The sequence below is a fragment of the Heterodontus francisci genome, chromosome 26, assembly GCF_036365525.1.
Source record: "Heterodontus francisci isolate sHetFra1 chromosome 26, sHetFra1.hap1, whole genome shotgun sequence".
Lineage (NCBI taxonomy): Eukaryota > Metazoa > Chordata > Chondrichthyes > Heterodontiformes > Heterodontidae > Heterodontus > Heterodontus francisci.
In genome coordinates, this window is record NC_090396.1 from 9,737,413 (window position 1) to 9,751,850 (window position 14,438).

Genomic DNA, 14,438 nt, shown 5'->3' on the forward strand with positions numbered 1-14,438 from the left:
CAGCATGGACTTGATGGGCTGAATGGCCTTCAGGACCATAAATGACTCTTATGACTCCTCCAACAGGCACCTTTTGCCCTTGGTCTAGTGCTTTGTCAAAATCTCACCTCACCCCCTTTTCTAAAATATAATATAAAGAGCAGGGTTTATTCCTATTTCAGTTGGAGGCAGATTTAAAGGCGGATCTGACCCCATTCTCTTTACTGCTTGTGGGATAGATACCGGAAACCCCTATTTTCCCTTCAGTGGGATATTCGGCCATAACAGGCATCACATAGTACTTACAGCACAGAACTAGGCTATTCTGCCAGCTTTTATGCTCCCCTCGGTCCTCTGCCCACCCTTCCTCATCACCATATCATTCTATTCCTTTCTCCCTTGTGTTTATCCAGCTTCCCCTTTAAATACATCACTCCCTGTGGTAGTGAGTTCCACATTCTCACCCCTCTCTGGGTAATAACCTTTCTCCTGAATTCCCAATTGGATTGACTATCTCATATTTATAGCCCCTACTTCGGGTCTCACCTACAAACGGAAACATCTTCCCTGAGTCTACCCTTTCCAACCCTTCATAATGCTAAAGACCTCTAACTGGTCAGCCTTCTCTTTTTTTAAGAGGAAAGAGCCCGAGCCTCTTCAATCTTCCCTGATAGTTGTAATCTCTTAGTTCATTCTTTCCCAATAGGTAGAACCTTAATATCACAGTGTCTGCTTCAACCACTGGCCTTTTTCTGTTCGTGTGTCTTGATGTGCATGTCACTGAAAAGGGTGGCATTTAATGCCTATCTCTAGTTGCCACGTGAGAAGGTGGTGGTCAGCCTCTCTCACAAACCACTGCAGTCAGTGTCGTGTACGTACACCCGCAGTGCTGTTAGCATTTTGATTCAGCGACAATGAAGGAACGACCGATGTATTACCAAGTCAGGACGGTGAGCACGGCTCAGAAGGGAACTTGCAGGTGGTGGAGTTGCCATGCTCCTGCTGCCTTTGACCTTGCAGGTGATGGAGGTCTCAGCTGTGGAACCTGCAGCCTTGGTGAAGATGTACTGACACACACAAAGACAGAACCAGACATAAAGTTACACACAAGCACATACAGTACTCACACACACACATATACACTCAAATATATAGATACAATCACTCAGGCCCCCATCGGAAGTAGGCCATTCAGTCTCCTCGAGCCTGTTACACAGGAACAGGAGGAGACCATTCAGTACCTCACCAAGTAAGATCAACTAACTCAGTATAGGTTGGTGGAATGGAGCAGGGATCTTCCTGGTCTATGTATGTGGGGCTCAGTAACCACCTAACAGCTCCAAACAACTAATGCTTACAACATGGAACTGGAAAATGATCGAGAGAATTCTAAAAAAATAATTCAGGTGGGGAAGCAGTAAACCAACACTCGTTCACAGAGAGAATCTTTTACTTTATTTGGATATAGCAGCAGAGGGGTTGGTTTCCACACTCGCTGCCCCTCTCGCTCACACACTCACTCGTGTTCCCTTCGATTGCTGGTAGACTCTCCGTGGTTCACTCAGTATCACCCCGCCATCTTTCATTGCAGAACGGAATCGCTGGACCTAACGTTCGGAGAGAGATGGAGAGCTGATCGGCTTGTTCTGCAGCAACCCGATTGTTCCACCCTCCATCCCCCAACACACCAGGACTGTAATTCCACCCTTGATCGAGTATCTCGCCCTCCTGTCCATCCCCTTACCCACTAGAGTCTGTGACTCCTCCCTCGATCGATTATTCCTCCCTCCTGTCCATCCCCCTACCCACTGGAGTCTGTGACTCCTCGCTCGAGCGAGTATCTCGCCCTCCTGTCCATCCCCCTACCCACTGGAGTCTGTGACTCCTCCCTCGATCGATTATTCCTCCCTCCTGTCAATCCCCCTACCCACTGGAGTCTGTGACTCCTCCCTCGATCGATTATTCCTCCCTCCTGTCCATCCCCCTACCCACTAGAGTCTGTGACTCCTCCCTCGATCGGTTATTCCTCCCTCCTGTCCATCCCCCTACCCACTGGAGTCTGTGACTCCTCCCTCGATCGATTATTCCTCCCTCCTGTCCATCCCCCTACCCACTGGAGTCTGTGACTCCTCCCTCGATCGATTATTCCTCCCTCCTGTCCATCCCCCTACCCACTGGAGTCTGTGACTCCTCCCTCGATCGATTATTCCTCCCTCCTGTCAATCCCCCTACCCACTGGAGTCTGTGACTCCTCCCTCGATCGATTATTCCTCCCTCCTGTCCATCCCCCTACCCACTAGAGTCTGTGACTCCTCCCTCGATCGGTTATTCCTCCCTCCTGTCCATCCCCCTACCCACTGGAGTCTGTGACTCCTCCCTCGATCGATTATTCCTCCCTCCTGTCCATCCCCCTACCCACTGGAGTCTGTGACTCCTCCCTCGATCGATTATTCCTCCCTCCTGTCCATCCCCCTACCCACTGGAGTCTGTGACTCCTCCCTCGATCGATTATTCCTCCCTCCTGTCCATCCCCCTACCCACTGGAGTCTGTGACTCCTCCCTCGATCGATTATTCCTCCCTCCTGTCCATCCCCCTACCCACTGGAGTCTGTGACTCCTCCCTCGATCGATTATTCCTCCCTCCTGTCCATCCCCCTACCCACTGGAGTCTGTGACTCTTCCCTCGATCGATTATTCCTCCCTCCTGTCCATCCCCCTACCCACCAGAGTCTGTGACTCCTCCCTCGATCGCTTATGCCTCGCTTCTGTCCACCTGTCCCCCCTCCAGAGTCTGTGATTCTTCCCTTGGTCGATGATCTCCAACCCTGAATCCAGTCTGTGGCACCTCTCCCCATCCATTAATCGCTCAGGACTTACCGACTCTGCCCTGTACTCCCACGGAATAGTCCGGAAGGTGAGATAGCCAATCCCGGCCTCAAGGCAGCGTTGGGCTAGCACGCGGCCCACATTCTCAGCAGCAGCAACGTCCCGGGTGCTGAACAAATGCTTTATGATGGCCCACTCCTGGGTTGAGGCCGAGACCACAGCCTTACCCCCACTCCCTGCCGCCTCCACGTAGGCCGTAACGTGTCGCTGGGTCTTCCTGAAGCGTAGCCTGATGGAGCCAACAACAAATAAAGTGAGGCTTTCAGGGCCTAACCACTACTGTGAGCATCTCCAAACTGAGTGAGCCCTGGACCAAAACTCTGCAGTTCCAGTACAGCAACAACACTGGCATCTACCTTGCAATGTGGAAAATTGCCCAGGTATGTCCTGTACACAAAAAGCAGGACAAGTCCAATCCGGCCAATTCCCGCCCCATCAGCCTACTCTCAATCTTCAGTAAAGTGATGGAAGGTGTCATCAAAAGTGCCATCAAGTGGCACTTGCTTAGCAATAACCTGCTCAGTGACGCTCAGTTTGGGTTCCGCCAGGGCCACTCAGCTCCTGACCTCATTACAGCCTTGGTTCAAACATGGACAAAAGAGCTGAACTCCAGAGGTGAGGTGAGAGTGACTACTCTTGACATCAAGGCAGCATTTGACCGAGTATGGCATCAAGGAGCCCTGGTAAAACTGGAGTCCTGGAGTCAATGGGAATCAGGGAGAAAACTCTCCGCTGGCGAGAGTCATACCTAGCACAAAGGAAGATGGTTGTGGTTGTTGCAGGTCAATCAACTCAGCCCCAGGACATCACTGCAGGAGTTCCTCAAGGTAGTGTCCCAGGCCCAACCATCTTCAGCTGCTTCATCAATGACCTTCCCCTGTGAATTCAGGAGAAGCTTCTTTACCCTGAGAGTGATGGGAATGTGGAACTTGCTACCACAGGGAGTGGTTGATGTGAATAGTGTAGGTGTATTTAAGGGGGGCTGGATAAACACACGAGGGAGAAAGGAGCAGAACGATATGTTGATGGGATGAGATGAGCAGGGGGTGAGAGGAATCCTGGGCTTTTCCAGCTCTGTGCTGCCCCTCACCGGTGCCAGTAGGTATGGCCAGGCCATGTGGTTTGCCAGCCATTGTCCTTCCTCGCTAGGGCCAGACGCTCCAGGTTCCGCGGGTTGTGGTTGATGAACCGTGTTGCAACCACTCCATTTTCTGTCGTGTCCGGAGTTCGCACTGGTTCAGACTGTGGGACTGCGCCCGATGCCCAGCGAAAACCTACGGGGGGGGGAGAGAGAGAGAGAGCAGAGGGAGGAAGAGACAGAGAGCGAGTCAGAGCCAGAGACAGAGAGACAAAGAGAGAGACATGGAGACAGAGAGAGGGACCATTAGCAGGAAATCCATCAATTACAGATAAAAATCACAAAACAGGTGCAACCCGATTATATAGAGAGTGATTCACCCCATGGCCGATGAACCATAGGTGTATGTGACTACGCCCATCGCCATTTAGTTCCCTTGGAAAGCGCGTGATTTCCCCCATAGCCAAAGGACCCTCGGGAATGTGTGTGATTTCCCCCATGGCCAATCGGCCCTCGGAAGTGTGTGATTCCTCCCACAGTTGATGAGCTTCCCAAGGGTGTGTAACATTTCACCTCTCAATGCAAATGAGCAGCTTTTTCCCCCCATGACCAATGAGCCCTTGGGATTGTATGTCACTAACGGCCCCTCCCCACCCTTGGGGCAATGAGTCACAGCTGTGTGAGATTCCCTTCATGGCCGATGAGCTCCGTGTGTGTGTGTCTCCCCCATGGCTGATAAGCTCGGTGTGTGTGATTCCCCCATGGCCGAAGAGTTCGGTTTTTGTGTGACTCCCTCTATGGCTGATGAGCTGAGTGGGTGCGATTCCCCCATGGCTGATAAGCTCGGTGTGTGTGATTCCCCCATGGCCGAAGAGTTCGGTTTTTGTGTGACTCCCTCTATGGCTGATGAGCTGAGTGGGTGCGATTCCCCCATGGCTGATAAGCTCGGTGTGTGTGATTCCCCCATGGCCGAAGAGTTCGGTTTTTGTGTGACTCCCTCTATGGCTGATGAGCTGAGTGGGTGCGATTCCCCCATGGCTGATGAGCTGGGTGCATGTGATTCGATATGCGATAGAGCTAAGCAATTCTATAACCAATAGCTCAGTTCTAAGCTCTGCAGTCCTGCCAAATCCAGCCATGAATGGTGGTGGACAATTAAACAACTAACTGGAGGAGGTGACTCCACGAATATCCCCATCCTCAATGATGGGGGAGCCCAGCACATTAGTGCGAAAGATAAGGCTGAAGCATTTGCAACCATCTTCAGCCAGAAGTGCCGAATTGATCCATCTCGGCCTCCTCCTCGGCCTCGGTCCCCAGCATCGCAGATGCCAGTCTTCAGCCAATTCCATTCACTCCGCGTGATATCAAGAAACGACTGAAGGCACTGGATACTGCAAAGGCTATGGGCCCTGACAATATTCCAGCAATAGTACTGAAGACCTGTGCTCCAGAACTTGCCGTGCCCCTAGCCAAGCTGTTCCAGTACAGCTACAACACTGGCATCTACCTTGCAATGTGGAAAATTGCCCAGGTATGTCCTGTACACAAAAAGCAGGACAAGTCCAAATCAGTCAATTACCGCCCCATCAGCCTACTGTGAATCATCAGTAAAGTGATGGAAGGTGTCATCAACAGTGCTATCAAGCAGCACTTGCTTAGCAATAACCTGCTCAGTGACGCTCAGTTTGGGATCTGCCAGGGCCACTCAGCTCCTGACCTCATTACAGCCTTGGTTCAAACATGGACAAAAGAGCTGAACTCCAGAGGGGAGGTGAGTGTGACTGCCCTTGACATCAAAGCAGCATTTGACTGAGTATGGCATCAAGGAGCCCTAGCAAAACTGAGGTCAATGGAAATCAGGGGGAAAACATGCTGCTGGTTGGAGTCAGACCTAGCGCAAAGGAAGATGGTTGTGGTTGTTGGAGGTCAATCATCTGAGCTCCAGGACATCGCTGCAGGAGTTCCTCAGGGTAGTGTCCTCGGCCCAACCACCTTCAGCTGCTTCATCAAAGACCTTCCTTCAATCATGAGGTCAGAGGTGGGGGTGTTCGCTGATGATTGCACAATGTTCAGCACCATTCGTGACTCCTCAGATACTGAAGCAGTCCGTGTAGAAATGCAGCAAGACATGGACAATATCAAGGCTTGGGCTGACAGGTGGCAAGTAACATTCACCCCACTCAAGTGCCAGGCAATGACCATCTCCAACAACAGAGACTCTAACCATCTCCCCTTGATATTCAATGGCATTACCATTGCTGAATCCCCCACTATCAGCATCCTGGGGGTTATCACTGACCAGAAACTGAACCGAAGTAGCCATATAAATACCGTGGCGACAAGAGAAGGTCAGAGGCTAGGAATCCTGCAGCGAGTAACTCACCACCTGACTCCCCAAAGCCTGTCCACCATCTACAAGGCACAAGTCAGGAGTGTGATGGAATACTCTCCACTTGCCTGGATGGGTGCAGCTCCAACAACACTCAAGAAGCTCGACACCATCCAGGACAAAGCAGCCTGCTTGACTGGCACCCCATCCACAAACATTCACTCCCTCCACCACCGACGCACAGTGGCAGCAGTGTGTACCATCTACAAGATGCACTGCAGCAACGCACCAAGGCTCCTTAGACAGCACCTTCCAAACCTGCGACCTCTACCACCTAGAAGGACAAGAGCAGCTGATGCATGGGAACACCACCATCTGCAAGTTCCCGACCAAGTCACACACCATCCTGACTTGGAACTATATCGCCGTTCCTTCACTGTCGCTGGGTCAAAATCCTGGTACTCCCTTCCTAACAGCACTGTGGGTGTACCTACACCACAAAGACTACAGCGGTTCAAGAAAGGAGTTCACCACCACCTTTGGTCATAGAAGACAGGGTATCAGTGGATGGGTGTTTTTCTGAATGGAGGGATGTGACCAGTGGTGTTCCGCAGGGATCAGTGCTGGGACGTTTGCTGTTTGTAGTATATATAAATGATTTGGAGGAAAATGTAGCTGGTCTGATTCGTAAGTTTGCGGATGACACAAAGGTTTGTGGAGTTGCGGATAATGATGTGGATTGTCAGAGGATACAGCAGGATATAGATCGGTTGGAGACTTGGGCGGAGAAATGGCAGATGGAGTTTAATCCGGACAAATGTGAGGTAATGCATTTTGGAAGGTCTAATGCAGGTGGGAAGTATACAGTAAATGGCAGAACCCTTAGGAGTATTGACAGGCAGAGAGATCTGGGCGTACAGGTCCACAGGTCACTGAAAGTGGCAACTCAGGTGGATAAGGTAGTCAAGAAGGCATACGGCATGCTTGCCTTCATCGGTTGGGGCACAGAGTATAAAAATTGGCAAGTCATGTTGCAGCTGTACAGAACCTTAGTTAGGCCACACTTAGAATATTGCGTGCAATTCTGGTCGCCACACTACCAGAAGGACGTGGAGGCTTTGGAGAGGGTACAGAAGAGGTTTACCAGGACGTTGCCTGGTCTGGAGGGTATTAGCTATGAGGAGAGGTTGGATAAACTCAGATTGTTTTCACTGGAACGACGGAGGTGGAGGGGCAACATGATAGAGGTTTACAAAGTTATGAGCGGCATGGACAGAGTGGATAGTCAGAAGCTTTTTCCCAGGGTGGAAGAGTCAGTTACGAGGGGACATAGGTTTAAGGTGCGAGGGGCAAAGTTTAGAGGGGATGTGCGAGGCAAGTTCTTTACACAGAGGGTGGTGAGTGCCTGGAACTTGCTGCCAGGGGAGGTGGTGGAATACGATAGCGACATTTAAGAGACATCTTGACCAATACATGAATAGGATGGGAATAGAGGGATACGGACACCAGAAGTGCAGAAGGTGTTAGTTTAGGCAGGCATCAAGATTGGCGCAGGCTTGGAGGGCCGAATGGCCTGCTCCTGTACTAACATGGGTTTCTCCAAGTCAGCCGACTTCAATTCAGCAGAGTAATGATGTAAACTCCAGGGAAATTAGCAGAAATCAAGTTCTGCATCAATGTCATGTTACATTTCAGTTCTGAATAGAAGCAGTATTATAACTTGCAAGATATAGACACATTGTACAGCGAGCTCGCCACTGGCGTCAGACCCACCGGCCGTCCATGTCTCCGCTTTAAAGACGTCTGCAAACGCGACATGAAATCCTGTAACATTGATCACAAGTCGTGGGAGTCGGGTGCCAGCGTTCGCCAGAGCTGGCGGGCAGCCATAAAGACGGGGCTAAAATGTGGCGAGTCAAAGAGACTTAGTAGTTGGCAGGAAAAAAGACAGAAGCGCAAGGGGAGAGCCAACTGTGCAACAGCCCCGACAAACAAATTTCTCTGCAGCACCTGTGGAAGAGCCTGTCACTCTAGAATTGGCCTTTATAGCCACTCCAGGCGCTGCTTCACAAACCACTGACCACCTCCAGGCGCGTATCCATTGTCTCTCGAGATAAGGAGGCCAAAGAAGAAGAAGATAGCAGTATCATTCAGACCACACATCAATGATGTCATATCGATTGAGGAAAATATATGAGTTTGGGCTGATTCACTCTGCTTTGCACTATTGCACAAAGCCAAAATTACCATCATTATTAGCAAAACATTTGCTGGACAGGCTTCTTCATTACATGACACAGAATGCCTGATATCAATAAGTGTAAGCAGTGAATAATAGTCGTGACCGATCTGTGGGGTGTACAGTTATATAATATTCCCTGCAAATCAAGATGAATATGATCACAATAAGACATGTTAATCTGGGGCTTCTTATGCCCATACCAAGAATCTGCGATTTATACAGGTCAGTACAAATGAAAGTCTTAACTATCAAATATACAAATGGATCTGAGTGAAATTCTTCCAGATCGCACCAGTAAAAATTCGTGCACTGGCACCTGATGTGACTTGTAAATAACTGGTCATAATGAAGGTATTTGACTCAAGGGCAATTAGGGATGGGCAATAAATGCTGGCCTACCAGCACCCACATCCCATAAACGAATAAAAAAACTTCCCCCATGGCTGATGAGGTCAGTGTGTGTGTGATTCCCCCATGGCCGATGAGCTTGGTGTGTTGTAATCCCCCATGTCTGATGAGCTCGGTGTGTTTGAATCACCCATGGCCGATGAGTTTAGTGTGTTTGAATCACCCATGGCCGATGAGCTCGGTGTGTTTGAATCACCCATGGCCGATGAGTTTAGTGTGTTTGAATCACCCATGGCCGATGAGCTTGGTGTGTTTGAATCCCCCATGGCCGATGAGCTTGGTGTGTTTGAATCCCCCATGGCCGATGAGCTTGGTGTGTTTGAATCCCCCACGGCCGATGAGCTTGGTGTGTTTGAATCCCCCATGGCTGATGAGCTTGGTGTGTTTGAATCCCCCACGGCCGATGAGCTTGGTGTGTTTGAATCCCCCATGGCTGATGAGCTGGTGTGTGTGTGATGCTCCCCATGGCCCATGAGCTCGGGGTGTGTGTGATTCCCCCCCATGGCTGATGAGCTCTGTGTGTGTGTGATGCTCCCCATGACCGATGAGCTCGGGGTGTGTGAGATTCCTCCCATGGCCGATGAGCTTGGAGTGTGTGAGCCCCCACTGCCGATGAGCTCGGTGCATGTGTGATTCCCCCCATGGTCACTGAGCTCGGTGAATGTGTGATTCCCCCCATGGTCACTGAGCTCGGTGCAAGTGTGATTCCCCCCATGGTCACTGAGCTCAGTGTGTGTGATGCCCCCCATGGTGGATCAGCTCGGTGCAAGTGTGATTCCCCCCATGGTCACTGAGCTCGGTGCAAGTGTGATGCCCCCCATGGCCGATGAGCTCGGTGCAAGTGTGATTCCCCCCATTGCCGATGAGCTCGGTGCAAGTGTGATTCCCCCCATGGTCACTGAGCTCGGTGAATGTGTGATTCCCCCCATGGCCGATGAGCTCGGTGCATGTGTGATTCCCCCCATGGCCGATGAGCTCGGTGCATGTGTGATTCCCCCCATGGCCGATGTGCTCGGTGTGTCGGCCCCGACCTGTCGCGGTCCCGGTACCTGTCTGAGCCGTTCCCATCGCCGGCCTCAGGCGCCGCACCAGCACCGCCGCCATCCCGCTCCGAGCCCGTGGAAAGCTCCGCCCCGCTCCGAACTCTGACCCCGGCATAGGCCCCGCCTCCGAAAGGCGTCACAGAGGCGGAGCAAGGACAAAGCCTTAAAGGAGCCGCGTCCTGGGAGACGGTGAGGGAGACAGAGACACCAATCTGAAGTGAGAGGTTGGATGCATGGGAAACTCCTCGAACTGTCTCGGGAAGATTTTCATTTGCTGTAAAAATGTATATGGCATGACAAATGAAATGGAAGGGTTGTGAGGCAATTCACTCCTGTATTGAAGGAAACTAATATCATTTGAACTGTTTGTATTTTTTGACTTGGTGCTGTTTGAAACAGTTTTGTCATGTATTTTTACAGATTTTTATGAATAAAGTATATTTTGGAAATAAAAAAAGAGAGACAGACAGACAGACAGAGACAGGCAGACAGTCACAGAGAGAGAGAGAGAGAGAGACTGAGAGTCACAGAGACAGAGTCACAGAGAGGGAGCGAGACAGAGCGAGTCACAGAGACAGAGAGAAGGAGAGAGTCACAGAGACAGGGGGAGAGACAGAGAGAGTCACACAGAGACAGAGTGAGAGAGACGGAGAGTCACAGAGAGTGAGAGAGACAGGGACAGGGAGAGTGAGAGAGAGGCAGAGAGAGACAGGGAGAGAGAGACAGACAGACAGAGAGTGAGAGAGACAGAGAGCGAGAGAGAGACAGGGAGAGAGAGAGACAGACAGAGAGTGAGAGAGACAGGGACAGGGAGAGAGACAGAGAACGAGAGAGAGACAGGGAGAGAGACAGACAGACAGACAGAGACAGAGAGAGGTGAAAGAGAGTCAGAGAGAGAGACAGAACCAGAGAGACAGCTGCAAGGAGGGACTGTACTCATCTGAATCCATTCTTACTCTGGCTACGAATGGACAGATATCAGTTGCAGTGGCTGCACTTCCTGTTCCTGCACCGTTACCTCTCGTGTCCCCCAAGAATCTATCCTCGGTCCCCTCCTATTTCTCATCTACAAACTGCCCCTCAGTGACATTATTGGAAAACATAATGTTAAGTTTTCACACGTACACTGACAACACCCAGCTCTACCTAACCACCACCACCTTTCTTGGCTCTTCCACAACTGCTAAATTATCAAACTGCTTGTCCAACGTCCAGTACTAGATGAGCAGAAATCTCCTGCAGTATCATCGCCCAACTCAGCTGCCGAAGCCTTCGTCCATGTCTTTGTTACCTCCAAACCTGACTATTCCAACTCACTTCTGGGTGGTATCCACAGTCCACCCTCCGTAACCTTGAAGTTCTCTAAGACTCTGCTGCCCGTGTCCTTACTCAGGCCATCCCTTTCAACCATCACCCCTGTGCTTGCTGACCGACATTGCCTCCTGGTCAAGCAGTGCCTGCATTTTAAAATGATCTTCCTTGTATTTCAAATCCCTGTATGGCCTCGAGCCCTCCCGATCTCTGTAATCTCCTCCAGCCCCACAAAATTCCGGGATATCTGTGCTCATCTAATTCTGGCCTCCTGAGCATTCCTGATATTAATTGCTCCACTGCCGTGCCTTCAGCTGGCTGGGTCTGAACTCTGGAATTCCCTCCCTACACCTGCTTTAAGATGCTCGTTTAGACCATATTTTGGTCATCTACCTTAACATCACCTGATTTGGCTCGGTGTTAAAGTTTGCCGTATAACTCTCCTGTGAAGCGCCTTTGGATGTTTATTACATTAAAGGTGCTTTATAAATACAAGTTATTGTTGTTGAAGAGTTCAGATCCGTTTACACAACCAATCAAATACTCCCAGGACAGGTACAGCACGGGGTTAGATACAGAGTAAAGCTCCCTCTACACTGTCCCATCAAACACTCCCGGGGAAGGTACAGCACGGGGTTAGATACAGAGTAAAGCTCCCTCTACAATGTCCCATCAAACACTCCCGGGGAAGGTACAGCACGGGGTTAGATACAGAGTAAAGCTCCCTCTACACTGTCCTGTCAAATACTCCCAGGACAGGTACAGCACGGGGTTAGATACAGAGTAAAGCTCCCTCTACACTGTCCTGTCAAATACTCCCAGGACAGGTACAGCACGGAGTTAGATACAGAGTAAAGCTCCCTCTACACTGTCCTGTCAAATACTCCCAGGACAGGTACAGCACGGGGTTAGACACAGAGTAAAGCTCCCTCTATGCTGTCCCATCAAACACTCCCGGGGAAGGTACAGCACTGGGATTGGCTGGGCAATTTGGAGCACTTCCTCCAGCAATCAGGGGGTACAGCTGCACCTGTGCTGCAGCAACTGCAGAGTGGAGAGAGGAGACTGGAGAGAGGTGAATGCAGAGTGGAGACGAGAGTAATTTGGAGAAAGTGGAGAGAGGTGAATGCAGAGTGGAGAGAAACCATCAAGGAAGGCTGCAATTGTTTTGGAGAGGTGGGTGTCAGGGCACCTGAAGAACTCTTAAGTTTGGACTGTTTGGGGAGGGAGAAGAGGCTGGAAGACTTGGGTGGGGCTGCCAAATCTAGTCGGGGGCCCCTGTATTTGTATTGGTGCTTGCACACAGGGAGCTCCCTCCCCACCCCAACTGCCTGCTCGGGTCAGCTGGAGTTGCCCGGGTGAAGACTTTTTTTGTTAAAAGCAGAAGAGGAGAGTACCGGGCGGCTCCAGCCATCCTGGGCGAAGAAGCCTCCCCCAACTGGGAGACAACAAACAGTTTTGGACTAATTGTTATAAAGGTGCTCCAACTTGCAGTTGGATCAAATATCCCTTTCAGCCTTTCTCTCCCTTCCTCCACTCAGTCACCTCAGTCACCTATCCTCCCCTTTTCCTTTACCTTCCTACCCCTGTCCTCCTCTACTCCCAATCCACTTTGTTTAAAGTTTGTTTGTTTTTTGTTTCAATTGTGTAAATTTGCTTTGTTTCTTGGGGGTGGACGTGGCTCTTAGACCCCATGGCAAGCCCTCCTTCGCCAGTGGCGGGGCCTTCCCGTACATATGCTGCTGCAGCTGCACCTGTTGCCCCGCCACCGTTTGCTTTATTAACATCAAGAGCCACATCCACCCGAACATGACTATAGAGGCATGTGTGAAAGCAATGGCTGAGGTTGTCGGCCTTTCGGCCATTGTTGCAGCCTCTAAAATGTACGGGAAGGCAGTGTTATTCCTGAGGACCGAGCGGGCGGTGTCCCTGGCTCTGAGCAAGGGGCTCATCGTGGGCGGGACCTTTCTGCCAGTGGACCCACTGGAGAGGCCACTGCGCAAAGGCTCATTCTATCCAATGTCCCACCCTTCATTCCTGGTGAGCTCCTTCTTCCCCACCTACACCATCTGGGGGAGGTAAAGACGGGGCTCGCTCCAGTCCCGCTCGGTCTTCGGGAGAACAGCCTCCGACACGTGTACTCCATCCGTCGCCAGTTATTCATGCAGTTGGCGCGGGAGGAGGATACAGAGGGCCACTTTAATGTAGAGATCCAGGGGACGTACTACCGCGTCTTCTGGACCTTGGATGGGGTGCGGTGCCATGTCTGTAAGGGGGTGGGTGGGGCATGTTCGTAAGAACTGCCCCAACCTCCCGGCTGCCAACTCCAACTCAGCGACCCAGGGTGGCGCTGCTGCACCTCCTCCCACCCTCCCCACAGCTCCACCAGATACCATTCAGTCGGTACCGGAGGCTGTGGTTTCCACGGCCTCCGGCAGGGACGGGGGTGACCGTCCAAGTGGAAGGAAGGCGCGGAGGAGAAATAAACATCGAGAGGCGCGTCCCCTGGACACCGTGACACTACCCGAGTCTGAGCTCAGCACAAAGCCCGATCTCGGGAAGTCAACTTGCCCCAGGGCTGGGCTCAGGCCCAGGGTGAATAAAAAAAAAAGAGTGCGGAGGCGGAGGCCTCTGATGACATGGAGGTCTCTGAGCCTCCGCACCCAACTGGGAAAAAGTGGAGAAGGCACCCCTCCACAGAGGTAACAAGGGGCCCTGAGGTGCAGAGTCCATCTGTTGGAGGGGAGCTGTTTCCTGTTCCGGGTCCCCAGGTTTCCCCTACCGCCACCACCAACATCAAGGCTGCAAAGTCCGGGCAGGAGCTCCCTATTTCTCAGGATGGAGTGGAGGGGGAGACACCTGTACATGTGGCCCCTCCAGGGGAAGCCAGTGGAGCCCTGCTTGTTGTGGGGGAGCCTGGGGACGCTGCCCATTCTGCCACTGCCACTGGGTCGGGTGCCCTGAGTAGAGGGGAGGACGAGGCCCCAAAGGGTCGGCACTTCCAGCCAGAGTCCACCACCAACCAGGAGACACCCGACCCGGTTATAACTGAGAATGCTGCCCCATCTGCTGGGCCTGTGAGTGCTGGCGGAGCGGGAGATGGCCTCCTCTCGCCGCCTCCAGTCTCGGCTCCGGCTGGATTTCCGGAGTCGGGAACTT

The 14,438-nt window shown here is 51.7% G+C and overlaps 1 protein-coding gene across 1 annotated transcript; it reads right to left on the bottom strand.

Annotated features, from left to right (window-relative positions):
- Window positions 1–1,411: 1,411 nt before the first annotated feature.
- mrpl18 (mitochondrial ribosomal protein L18) lies at window positions 1,412–10,082 on the bottom strand. Its single transcript, XM_068058662.1, has 4 exons — window positions 9,975–10,082; window positions 3,956–4,139; window positions 2,857–3,094; window positions 1,412–1,586 (listed from the first exon to the last, which is right to left on the bottom strand). Exons 1-4 carry the CDS (start codon window positions 10,027–10,029, stop codon window positions 1,488–1,490), a joined length of 576 nt encoding a protein of 191 aa, XP_067914763.1. The 5' UTR covers window positions 10,030–10,082; the 3' UTR covers window positions 1,412–1,487.
- Window positions 10,083–14,438: the final 4,356 nt, after the last annotated feature.